Source organism: Leptodactylus fuscus, chromosome 3, assembly GCF_031893055.1.
Source record: "Leptodactylus fuscus isolate aLepFus1 chromosome 3, aLepFus1.hap2, whole genome shotgun sequence".
In the NCBI taxonomy this organism is placed as follows: domain Eukaryota; kingdom Metazoa; phylum Chordata; class Amphibia; order Anura; family Leptodactylidae; genus Leptodactylus; species Leptodactylus fuscus.
In genome coordinates, this window is record NC_134267.1 from 160,134,710 (window position 1) to 160,148,119 (window position 13,410).

Below are 13,410 nucleotides of genomic sequence, written 5' to 3' on the forward strand. Positions count from 1 at the left end.
CTGGGCTATACTGGAAGATACAGGAGCACTAGGGACAGGTGAGTATAGCTTTTCTTTTTTTTTTCACCCTCCCCAGCCTAATATAAAATAAAAGTTATCTTGGACAACCCTTTTAAGGTCAATACTTCTTTTTTTTTTATAAAGGGTTAGACCATTTGTTTCTGGAATGTAAGTTATTGCTTTTTCTTATTCAAAATGGTTTGTTTCTGGAAAGGGAGAATAAAAAAACAAAAAACTGGGAATATTTTAGAGTGCTGAGTAGTGGAGAGACACTAGATATGTGATATCCATGTTTTATTGGTTCCAGTGAAATATACAAAGCCAAAAAAGCAACGCGTTTCAATGCCAAGCTGGCGTCTTCATCAGGTCACAGTCGTGGTGCAGTAAAGACCTGGAAACCAAACTTGAACCCTATGCTGGTACAAAAGACTCTTAAGATGTTGTGGTGAGTTTGTTTTTCAGTTGCAAAGAACAAAACTAAAAGTGAAAGTAATCACTTAAATTCTGTGGTCACACCTTGACCACAGCATCTGAGAGGGATAATGGTCTATGATTGGAGTTAACACCAGTAACACTATGGCACCCTCTCAGCTCCAGAACTGGTGCCATCCTTAAAGAAATAAAATCTGCTGTACATATTTATCAGATGTTGGGAAGGGGTTAATAATCTTATCATGGTCACATGTTCTGTCAATACTGTTGGGCTATCATGTTCTAAGCTGAGGAAAGAAATTAATCATGTGTGTCACAGAAACAAAACTGAAGCTATTTGGGAGCTTTCACTGCCCTCTTTTTTCTATAATGAATTTTGTAAATGAGGAACAATAATCAATATATGTGCTATTGACCATTGGGACAAATAATAAATGACAGTAAGAATGTTTTGCAACAATGCCAAGAAACTGAGATGGTAAGTACATAATGGTTGAGTTTGCAAATTTCTTCTTTATTTGCATGTTTCCAAAATACTTTGCATAAGTCCTATTCCCCACCCCCAGGGAAATAAGACCTTTTTGATCCTTTATCCATGCCTTCCATATAAGCAAAATCATCCTTGTTTCTTTGTGTGTGAATTTAATGTGTAGAGCATGTCTACAAATATCTAATGGCATGCCATAATCATTGATAGTGAAGAAATCACCCCAAGGAAAAACAGTAGTCCAAAAAGATAATACCGAGCATCACCCAATATGGGGCGGGTGCCAGCAACAAAGCTTGTAATTGACCTTTATTCAAAGCAATGCAATACATAAAACTAGCAGCACACAATAACCTTATCACCTAATGACAATGACTGGATTTCATTCTGAAAAGTAAAATGATAAATTACATTTATACAGTTACAGGATAGTTCATTATGACATTTTGTTTTTCAGTCAAGTTGAATTTAGAAACTCCAGTTTCCCTTAGCTCTCTCAAATAGAGATGTGAGAAATGCTGAACTATTATTATTAATTGATAAAGGTGATACCGTCAAACTGTGAGCACACCTTGGAAATTTTGCAGAGCTTAATTATAATTAGACATAGGGTGCCAATAATTATGTCATGCTGCTCCATATTTCAACAAAAATCCATGGATACAAGTTTTATAACCTTAACCAATTCTGTTCAGTACCCAAACTATATTTCTCAACACTGTCGACTTTATCCTTCATCCTTATTAGAGATGAGCGAACACTAAAATGTTCGAGGTTCGAAATTCGATTCGAACAGCCGCTCAATGTTCGTGTGTTCGAATGGGTTTCGAACCCCATTATAGTCTATGGGGAACAGATACTCGTTAAGGGGGAAACCCAAATCCGTGTCTGGAGGGTCACCAAGTCCACTATGACACCCCAGGAAATGATGCCAACACCTCTGGAATGACACTGGGACAGCAGGGGAAGCATGTCTGGGGGCATCTAACACACCAAAGACCCTCTATTACCCCAACATCACAGCCTAACAACTACACACTTTACACACTCAATACCACCTCTCTGACAGTAGGAAAACACCTTGAAACATGTGTATTTGGCACTTGCAGTGAGGAGAGCTTGTCACCAGCAGTGAATTTGGCCCTTGTAGTAAGTTGAGGTTGGCACCAACATTTGTTTTGAAAATCAGGGTGGATTGAGCCTCTAACCAGCAGAGTTTGGGCAAATTCATGGTGGAGGGAGCCTCTAAACACCCCAGTTTGGGCAAATTCATGGTGGAGGGAGCCTCTAAAAACCCCAGTTTGGACCAATTCATGGTGGAGGGAGCCTCTAACCAGCCCAGTTTGGGCAAATTCATGGTGGAGGGAGCCTCTAAAAAACCCAGTTTGGACCAATTCATGGTGGAGGAAGCCTCTAACCAGCCCAGTTTGGGCAAATTCATGGTGGAGGGAGCCTCTAACCAGCCCAGTTTGGGCAAATTCATGGTGGAGGGAGCCTCTAAAAAACCCAGTTTGGACCAATTCATGGTGGAGGGAGCCTCTAACCAGCCCAGTTTGGGCAAATTCATGGTGGAGGGAGCCTCTAACCAGCCCAGTTTGGACCAATTAATGGTGGAGGGAGCCTCTAACCAGCCCAGTTTGGACCAATTAATGGTGGAGGGAGCCTCTAACCAGCCCAGTTTGGACCAATTAATGGTGGAGGGAGCCTCTAACCAGCCCAGTTTGGACCAATTAATGGTGGAGGGAGCCTCTAACCACCCCAGTTTGGACCAATTCATGGTGGAGGGAGCCTCTAAACAGCCAAGTTTGGACCAATTCATGGTGGAGGGAGCCTCTAAAAACCCCAGTTTGGACCAATTCATGGTGGAGGGAGCCTCTAACCAGCCCAGTTTGGGCAAATTCATGGTGGAGGGAGCCTCTAAACAGCCCAGTTTGGGCAAATTCATGGTGGAGGGAGCCTCTAACCAGCCCAGTTTGGACCAATTAATGGTGGAGGGAGCCGCTAAACAGCCCAGTTTGGGCAAATTCATGGTGGAGGGAGCCTCTAAACAGCCCAGTTTGGACCAATTCATGGTGGAGGGAGCCTCTAAAAAACCCAGTTTGGACCAATTCATGGTGGAGGGAGCCTCTAACCAGCCCAGTTTGGGCAAATTCATGGTGGAGGGAGCCTCTAACCAGCCCAGTTTGGGCAAATTTATGGTGGAGGGAGCCTCTAACCAGCCCAGTTTGGACCAATTAATGGTGGAGGGAGCCGCTAAACAGCCCAGTTTGGACCAATTCATGGTGGAGGGAGCCTCTAAAAACCCCAGTTTGGACCAATTCATGGTGGAGGGAGCCTCTAAAAAACCCAGTTTGGACCAATTCATGGTGGAGGGAGCCTCTAACCAGCCCAGTTTGGGCAAATTCATGGTGGAGGGAGCCTCTAACCAGCAGAGTTGTGGGAAAGCAGGGTGGAGGGAGCCTCTAACCAGCAGAGTTGGTGGAAATCAGGGTGGAGGGAGCCTCTAACCAGCAGAGTTGGGGGAAATCATGTTGGAGGGAGCCTAGTATTAGCAGAATTGTGCAACGCTTATGGTGGATGAGTATGAGGATGCGGAGGAATTGGAGAGGTTGAGTACAGACATGGAGTTTCATGTTGGGGTGCTTTACACAGGTGGGCACAAAAATGAAGGCTCTATCCAGTGGTGGTTCATTTTTATCAAAGTGAGCCGGTCGGCACTCTCAGCTGACAGACGGGTGCGCTTGTCAGTGATGATGCCACCGGCTGCACTGAACACCCTCTCAGATAGGACGCTGGCGGCAGGACAGGACAGCACCTCCAAGGCATATAGGGCAAGTTCAAGCCACAGGTCCAACTTCGACACCCAATACGTGTAGGGCGCAGAGGGGTCGGAGAGGACAGGGCTGTGGTCGGAAAGGTATTCCCGCAACATGCGCCTATACTTCTCACGCCTGGTGACACTAGGACCCTCCGTGGCGGCACTTTGGCGAGGGGGTGCCATCAAGGTGTCCCAGACCTTAGACAGTGTGCCCCTCGTTTGTGTGGACCGGTGAGAACTTGGTTGCCTACTGGAGGAACTGCCCTCCCTGCCGCCAACGTCACATGCTGGAAACATCTCCATCATATTCTGCACCAATTGCCTGTGGCAAGCATTGATGCGATTGGCCCTCCCCTCTACCGGAATAAAAGACGAGATGTTGTTTTTATACCGGGGGTCAAGGATAGCAAAGATCCAGTACTGGTTGTCCTCCATGATTTTGACAATACGCTTGTCGGTTGTAAAGCACCCCAACATGAACTCAGCCATGTCTGCCACAGTGTTAGTTGGCATGACTCCTCTGGCCCCACCGGAAAGTTCAATCTCCATTTCCTCCTCATCCTCCATGTCTACCCATCCGCGCTGCAACAATGGGACGATTCGAAGTTGCCCGGAAGCCTCCTGTATCACCATCACATCATCGGACAACTCTTCTTCCTCCTCCTCCTCCTCCATTAAACGCAGTGAAGCGGACAGATGTGTGGACCTACTCTCCAGCTGTGACGGATCGGATGCTATCCCTAACTCCTCTGTGTGATCTGAGTTATCCCTGATGTCAATCAGGGATTCTCTCAGAACACACAAGAGCGGGATTGTAAGGCTCACCATCGCATCCTCAGAGCTCACCCTCCTTGTGGACTCCTCAAAGACCCGTAGGATGTCACAAAGGTCTCTCATCCATGGCCATTCATGGATGTGAAACTGAGGCAGCTGACTTTGTGGCACCCTAGGGTTTTGTAGCTGGTATTCCATCAAAGGTCTCTGCTGCTCAACCACTCTATTCAACATCTGAAACGTTGAGTTCCAGCGTGTGGGGACGTCGCACAAAAGCCGGTGTTGTGGCACATGCAGGCGTTGCTGGAGAGATTTTAAGCTAGCAGCGGCTACTGTCGACTTGCGAAAGTGGGCGCACATGCGCCGCACTTTCACCAGTAGCTCTGGAACATTGGGGTAGCTCTTTAGGAAACGTTGCACCACTAGGTTGAAGACGTGGGCCAGGCATGGAACATGTTGGAGTCCGGCAAGCTCCAGAGCTGCTACCAGGTTCCGGCCGTTATCACAAACGACCATGCCTGGGCCCAGGTGCAGCGGCTCAAACCATATTGCCGTCTCATCGAGGAGGGCATCCCTCACCTCGGAGGCAGTGTGCTGTCTGTCCCCCAAGCTGATCAGCTTCAGCACAGCCTGCTGACGTCTACCAACGCCAGTGCTGCAACGTTTCCAACTCGTAGCTGGGGTCAATCTAACAGCGGAGGAGGAGGCGGTGGCGGAGGAGGAGGCGGTGGCGGAGGAGGAGGCGGTAGAGGAGGAGGAGGAGGGGGGTGTTCTTCTCGTGTCCCTGCCAGGAATGTTAGGCGGGGAGACGAGGTACACCGGGCCAGTTTGGGAAGCAGTCCCAGCCTCAACTACATTCACCCAGTGTGCCGTCAGTGAAATGTAGCGTCCCTGTCCGCATGCACTTGTCCACGCGTCGGTGGTCAAGTGGACCTTTGTGCAAAGCGCGGAACTAAGGGCCCGCCTGATGTTGAGTGACACGTGCTGGTGCAAGGCGGGGACGGCACACCGGGAGAAGTAGTGACGGCTAGGGACGGCATAGCGAGGTGCCGCAGTTGCCATCAGGTCCAGGAAGGCGGGAGTTTCAACAAGCCGGAACGCCAACATCTCCTGGGCCAGCAGTTTAGCGATGTTGGCGTTCAAGGCTTGCGCGTGTGGGTGGTTAGCAGTGTATTTCTGCCGCCGCTCCAATGTCTGAGAGATGGTGGGTTGTTGTAAAGAAACGCCTGATGGTGCCTTTGATGGTGCAGGAGAAGGAGATAAGACAGGACCAGGGGAGGATGAGGTAGAAGTCAACAAAGTGGCGGAGGCAGATGAAGTGGTGTCCTGGCTCGTCCTCTGGAGTGCATCACCAGCACAGTCAGCAGTGGCAGTGGCAGAGGCAGAGGCAGTGGCAGAGGCAGTGGCAGTGGCGTGAACGGCAGGCGGCCTTTGTCCTGCCGTTGCTGCCTGCCACTGATTCCAGTGCTTGGATTCCAAATGACGGCGCATTGAAGTGGTGGACAGGTTGCTCTTCTCAGAGCCCCTAATCAATTTCGAGAGGCAAATTGTGCAGACAACACTATATCTGTCCTCGGCGCATTCCTTGAAAAAACTCCACACCTTCGAGAAACGTGCCCTCGAGGTGGGAGTTTTTCGGGGCTGGGTACGAACTGGAACATCTTGGGAGATTCCGGGTGTGGCCTGGCTTCGCCTAAGCTGCTGACCTCTGCCTCTGCCTCTAGCTACCCTTTTTGGTGCTGCACCTGCCTCAACATCCACACTACTTTCCCCGCTTGACATCCCCCCTGTCCAGGTCGGGTCAGTGTCCTCATCATCCACCACTTCCTCTTCCAACTCCTGTCTCATCTCCTCCTCCCGCACAATGCGCCGGTCAACTGGATGCCCTGACGGCAACTGCGTCACATCATCGTCGATGAGGGTGGGTTGCTGGTCATCCACCACCAAATCGAACGGAGATGGAGGAGACTCTAGTGTTTGAGCATCTGGACACAGATGCTCCTCTGTTAGGTTCGTGGAATCGTGACGTGGAGAGGCAGGTTGAGGGACAATGAAAGGAGCGGAGAACAGCTCTGGGGAGCAGGGACAGTTTGGGTTATTGTTCTGTAAAGCTTCGGAATTTTGGGAGGAAGGAAGACAAGACTGTTGGGTAATAGGAGGAGAGGAGGCAGAGTCTGACTGGCTGCTGGACAATGTGCTGTAAGCATTCTCTGACAGCCATTGCAAGACCTGTTCCTGGTTCTCGGGCCTACTAAGGTTTGTACCCTGCAGTTTAGTTAATGTGGCAAGCAACCCTGGCACTGTGGAGTGGCGCAATGCTTGCTGCCCCACAGGAGTAGGCACGGGACGCCCTGTGGCTTCACTGCTACCTTGCTCCCCAGAACCATTCCCCCGACCTCGCCCACGGCCTCGTCCACGTCCCTTTCCGGGAGCCTTGCGCATTTTGAATTCCTAGTTAGAAATTGGCACTGTATACCAGTAGTAAAAATTGTGGGTGCACGTAACCCCAATATATTCTTTGAATTACCAGTCAGAAACTGGCACTATATGGCAGTAGCAAGAAATGAGGGTATTTATAACCCCAATATATTCTTTGAATTCCCAGTCAGACAATGGCACTGTATACCAGTAGTAAAAATTGTGGGTGCACGTAACCCCAATATATTCTTTGAATTACCAGTCAGAAACTGGCACTATATGGCAGTAGCAAGAAATGAGGGTATTTGTATTCCCAATATATTCTTTGAATTCCCAGTCAGACAATGGCACTGTATACCAGTAGTAAAAATTGTGGGTGCACGTAACCCCAATATATTCTTTGAATTCCCAGTCAGACACTGGCACTATATGGCAGTAGCAAGAAATGAGGGTATTTGTATTCCCAATATATTCTTTGAATTCCCAGTCAGACAATGGCACTGTATACCAGTAGTAAAAATTGTGGGTGCACGTAACCCCAATATATTCTTTGAATTACCAGTCAGACACTGGCACTATATGGCAGTAGCAAGAAATGAGGGTATTTGTATTCCCAATATATTCTTTGAATTCCCAGTCAGACAATGGCACTGTATACCAGTAGTAAAAATTGTGGGTGCACGTAACCCCAATATATTCTTTGAATTCCCAGTCAGACACTGGCACTATATGGCAGTAGCAAGAAATGAGGGTATTTGTATTCCCAATATATTCTTTGAATTCCCAGTCAGACAATGGCACTGTATACCAGTAGTAAAAATTGTGGGTGCACGTAACCCCAATATATTCTTTGAATTACCAGTCAGAAACTGGCACTATATGGCAGTAGCAAGAAATGAGGGTATTTATAACCCCAATATATTCTTTGAATTCCCAGTCAGACAATGGCACTGTATACCAGTAGTAAAAATTGTGGGTGCACGTAACCCCAATATATTCTTTGAATTACCAGTCAGACACTGGCACTATATGGCAGTAGCAAGAAATGAGGGTATTTGTATTCCCAATATACTCTTTGAATTCCCAGTCAGACAATGGCACTGTATACCAGTAGTAAAAATTGTGGGTGCACGTAACCCCAATATATTCTTTGAATTACCAGTCAGAAACTGGCACTATATGGCAGTAGCAAGAAATGAGGGTATTTGTATTCCCAATATATTCTTTGAATTCCCAGTCAGACAATGGCACTGTATACCAGTAGTAAAAATTGTGGGTGCACGTAACCCCAATATATTCTTTGAATTCCCAGTCAGACACTGGCACTATATGGCAGTAGCAAGAAATGAGGGTATTTGTATTCCCAGTATATTCTTTGAATTCCCAGTCAGACAATGGCACTGTATACCAGTAGTAAAAATTGTGGGTGCACGTAACCCCAATATATTCTTTGAATTCCCAGTCAGACACTGGCACTATATGGCAGTAGCAAGAAATGAGGGTATTTGTATTCCCAATATATTCTTTGAATTCCCAGTCAGACAATGGCACTGTATACCAGTAGTAAAAATTGTGGGTGCACGTAACCCCAATATATTCTTTGAATTCCCAGTCAGACACTGGCACTATATGGCAGTAGCAAGAAATGAGGGTATTTGTATTCCCAATATATTCTTTGAATTCCCAGTCAGACAATGGCACTGTATACCAGTAGTAAAAATTGTGGGTGCACGTAACCCCAATATATTCTTTGAATTCCCAGTCAGACACTGGCACTATATGGCAGTAGCAAGAAATGAGGGTATTTGTATTCCCAATATATTCTTTGAATTCCCAGTCAGACAATGGCACTGTATACCAGTAGTAAAAATTGTGGGTGCACGTAACCCCAATATATTCTTTGAATTCCCAGTCAGACACTGGCACTATATGGCAGTAGCAAGAAATGAGGGTATTTGTATTCCCAATATATTCTTTGAATTCCCAGTCAGACAATGGCACTGTATACCAGTAGTAAAAATTGTGGGTGCACGTAACCCCAATATATTCTTTGAATTCCCAGTCAGACACTGGCACTATATGGCAGTAGCAAGAAATGAGGGTATTTGTATTCCCAATATATTCTTTGAATTCCCAGTCAGACAATGGCACTGTATACCAGTAGTAAAAATTGTGGGTGCACGTAACCCCAATATATTCTTTGAATTCCCAGTCAGACACTGGCACTATATGGCAGTAGCAAGAAATGAGGGTATTTGTATTCCCAATATATTCTTTGAATTCCCAGTCAGACAATGGCACTGTATACCAGTAGTAAAAATTGTGGGTGCACGTAACCCCAATATATTCTTTGAATTACCAGTCAGACACTGGCACTATATGGCAGTAGCAAGAAATGAGGGTATTTGTATTCCCAATATATTCTTTGAATTCCCAGTCAGACAATGGCACTGTATACCAGTAGTAAAAATTGTGGGTGCACGTAACCCCAATATATTCTTTGAATTCCCAGTCAGACACTGGCACTATATGGCAGTAGCAAGAAATGAGGGTATTTGTATTCCCAATATATTCTTTGAATTCCCAGTCAGACAATGGCACTGTATACCAGTAGTAAAAATTGTGGGTGCACGTAACCCCAATATATTCTTTGAATTCCCAGTCAGACACTGGCACTATATGGCAGTAGCAAGAAATGAGGGTATTTGTATTCCCAATATATTCTTTGAATTCCCAGTCAGACAATGGCACTGTATACCAGTAGTAAAAATTGTGGGTGCACGTAACCCCAATATATTCTTTGAATTACCAGTCAGACACTGGCACTATATGGCAGTAGCAAGAAATGAGGGTATTTGTATTCCCAATATATTCTTTGAATTCCCAGTCAGACAATGGCACTGTATACCAGTAGTAAAAATTGTGGGTGCACGTAACCCCAATATATTCTTTGAATTCCCAGTCAGACAATGGCACTATATACCAGTAGTAAAAATTGTGGGTGTATATAGCCCCAATTCTATTGCTAGGGGACTTGCAGGGTATTTCTGGGGTGAAGGTGGGGGGGCACACCGTTGGAACGGGTATCGGGGTATATATCGGGTATACGGGAATACACTGACAGTGTATTCCATTCAGGATCCTGGGAAAGCTGGGTTGCGGCGATTGAGCCCGTCAGTGCCACGTTACACTGACAAGCTTCTCCCTGGAATTTAGCTCTTACAAGAGCTGTTGTAGTTGTCTTCTCCTTCCTATCCTAGCCTGTCCCTGCCTACCCAGAATCTAAGCCCTAGCTAGCTGGACGGAAACCTCCGTCCTCGGTGAATTGCAAGCTCAGAATGACGCGAACCTGGGCGGCGCTGTTCTTTTAAATTAGAGGTCACATGTTTTCAGCAGCCAATGGGTTTTGCCTACTTTTCTCAACGTCACCGGTGTCGTAGTTCCTGTCCCACCTACCCTGCGCTGTTATTGGAGCAAAAAAGGCGCCAGGGAAGGTGGGAGGGGAATCGAGTAATGGCGCACTTTACCACGCGGTGTTCGATTCGATTCGAACATGCCGAACAGCCTAATATCCGATCGAACATGAGTTCGATAGAACACTGTTCGCTCATCTCTAATCCTTATGTCATCTCCATTCAAGCAAGACACTTTTTAAAGACAATGGCATTCTACAAATAAACTAATGTATGTTTTAACCTACAAAGAAGTCCATTCATTTCTATTAATTATAGACTAGGTGGTAAATTTGAGGATCTGGAGCACAAACTGTTGAACAGCTGTTACGTGACAGGAAAAATGTGCATTCAACCAAAATCTTGTCTTAAGCATTGCACTCTTAATCAGCAAGCATCTGCTTTATCCCCTCCTCTCCAAACCTCAGCATTATATTTAATTTAATGTAAATATTTATTTTTTTTATTTTTTTTCCTAACAGGTGCAGCAGTGTATACAAATTGAAAACCTCCTCATTAACTTAACGCTTGCAAGCATAGACATTTCAATTAACAATGCAGTATCTTCGAAAAAAGATTGTTAGAGCGTTTGGCAAAGGCTTAACTTGCTATTCATTTGTAAGAATCAATTATTGTAAAATTAGCAGCGCAGATGCCAAAAAATACTTGTTGTTCCAGTTTTAATCTGTACGGTTTAGTTTGTTCATATAAGACAATTTTATTAGAAGATACTGAAATCACAATTCGTAATTGAAAGGAGGATTTATTGCAGCTTTGCTGGATTTCATAATAAATTAATGTTATACATTTTATTTAACATAGCTTTGAATATTAATAGTAAATTTGATAGAATATTTTGTAATGAATATAATGCTTTGTAAATATAGTTTCAACATTGATAGTCTTTTGCGTTTTCCTTTTGAGACTATACATCCCGTCTTTACAAAATTAGATAAGCAGTTCAAATGACACAGGATGGAAGCTGAATTCCACTGAATGTCATAAAGGATTGAATACTTGTTATTCTTCTCAACCATGTTCTACTGCTGCAATGCCGGCGCATTGCAATTTCCGTCAACTACTTTTTCCACCATACCCAACCGCTTGCTTATTTCTATGCCTGCTCCTGTGTCTTTAAGTATTAGTATGTTCACCCGTTAAGATTCTTTCTGTCTATGCCTATTTGCCTGTGAGTATATGCTGTAAGTCTGGTTCTCTAACCACACCCTGGTCCGTGCAATGTTCAGTGATGTGTTTCATGATCTGTTGTTTGTTAGATATCCATGCTGTTCTTCTATCTGTATGTCTGAGTTATGTTTCTGTCTGGAGTTAGACTCATGTATGTAATTCTGTGAATAAAGCTTCCCTTTCCTCTGCCAAATTCAATTATTTGATTTTCTACCAGCCATGCATGTGTTAATGTTTGGATGCTTTTCCTTTTGTCTGTAGTGTTCAGCTTTATGTCCTTCCATGTACTATGTTTGTATGCAAGTCTTTCCTTTTGGCATGTTTGGCTCATGCTACATCCTGTATAGCAACACACCTGGTTACCTATAAGAACAGTGCACCATATTGAGATAAGGGTGGGCTTCTATGGGATAACTATGTCATCTCTTAAAATGAAACAAATACAAGAATCATTGCTGAAGAATTACTACATATAATATGATATGCATTTGGAAGTACCTTGGCTTTGTTATCATCAAAAGTAAACTGTGCAAATGGGATTCCAAGTTGGTTGATGAAAAAATCTGCATCTCCTTGCACTTGTACTGAACTTATATTAGCCTTATAGCAGGTTTCCTTTGGAGCACAGTGCACTTGCATCTAAAATAAAAAAAAAAAAAAAAAAATTGTTAATAAGAAAAATAAGAAACATATCTATTTTTTTAAATATCTGTTTGCTGTTTACATAGATGCTGTTACTGTAGGTCTAACGGACAAAATGTTTGCAAAACTACACATATCTTTCAAGACTGGAGTCAATGACCGATCTCCAATTATATATTCATGCCTAAGCTGAACTGCAACTGTAATATCCTTTACATAGGTCTTCCAGATAAATAAATATATCCCCTTCAGCTTGTTCAAAATGCTGAAGCAAGGTTATATACCCCTACTATCTAAACTATCAAAAGCACACATCCTGCCACTACTACCTTCCCTCTCTACAACCAAAATCAAAATCACTGTTCTCATTCAACTCATCAAGAGAAAGAAGAAGGGAAAGTCTGTGACTGTGAGGAATCTCTCTCTCAGCATATTCCACATGATTACTAGAGAATGGGGTCTGTGTCAGTGAAGATAAATAATAAGACATGGTTGACAGTACAGTGAAACAGTGTGGTAACTTATGTGTTACAACAGAGGAAGAGGAACACACACAATTCTGACTCAACATTTGTTTTTAACTGCTTTCAAAAAATCCTGTATTCTTAGGAAATGTGACAACACTGCGGCTACTGTGAGGGGTGGGGGGCTGTCAAGACCAGAAGTTGTGTTGCTTTTGAATCCTCATTCTTATTGCCTGTACTCTGCTCCATTTTTCCCAGTCATTTTTCTGAGACTGGGTTAATTTTTTTATGTTTGTTTGTTTGTTTGTTTTTCAAAAAATATTTCAAGAAAAATAGCAAAGCATAAAAAGTACTGAAGTGGGATCTAGTCAGTGAGTATTAGATTAGAACTGCGTCAGTCAAACTGATATTTTTCAGATTAGCAGACTGCATCACTGTTTGTTGGGTAACCAGAAAAAAAGTCGTTAACTAATTTAGATTTTTCAGATTAGCGGGCAGCATCACTGTTTTGCCATTAGAACAGTGGTTTGTATGATTTTAAAGGGATCCTATCAGTCAAACACAATTTTCTGTAGGTACCACTTCAGAATAGCCTTAAAGGCTATTCTTCTCCTACCTTTCGTCGTCTTCTCTGCACCACCGTTTGCCTACAATCCCCTTTTTTTTGGTATGTAAATTAGCTCTCTCGCAGCACTGGGGGCGGGCCCCAGTGCTCAGACAGCATATAAGACACTC

General features: G+C 44.3%; 1 protein-coding gene across 1 annotated transcript in view; it reads right to left on the reverse strand.

The window, feature by feature from the left end:
• The window catches only part of NAALADL2 (N-acetylated alpha-linked acidic dipeptidase like 2), a 378,602-nt gene that overhangs the window by 113,309 nt on the left and 251,883 nt on the right, over window positions 1–13,410 (reverse strand). Inside the window, exon 10 of the mRNA XM_075269559.1 lies at window positions 12,068–12,208. Within this exon, the coding sequence (XP_075125660.1) occupies window positions 12,068–12,208 (141 nt within the window). The remainder of the gene's footprint in view (window positions 1–12,067; window positions 12,209–13,410) is intronic.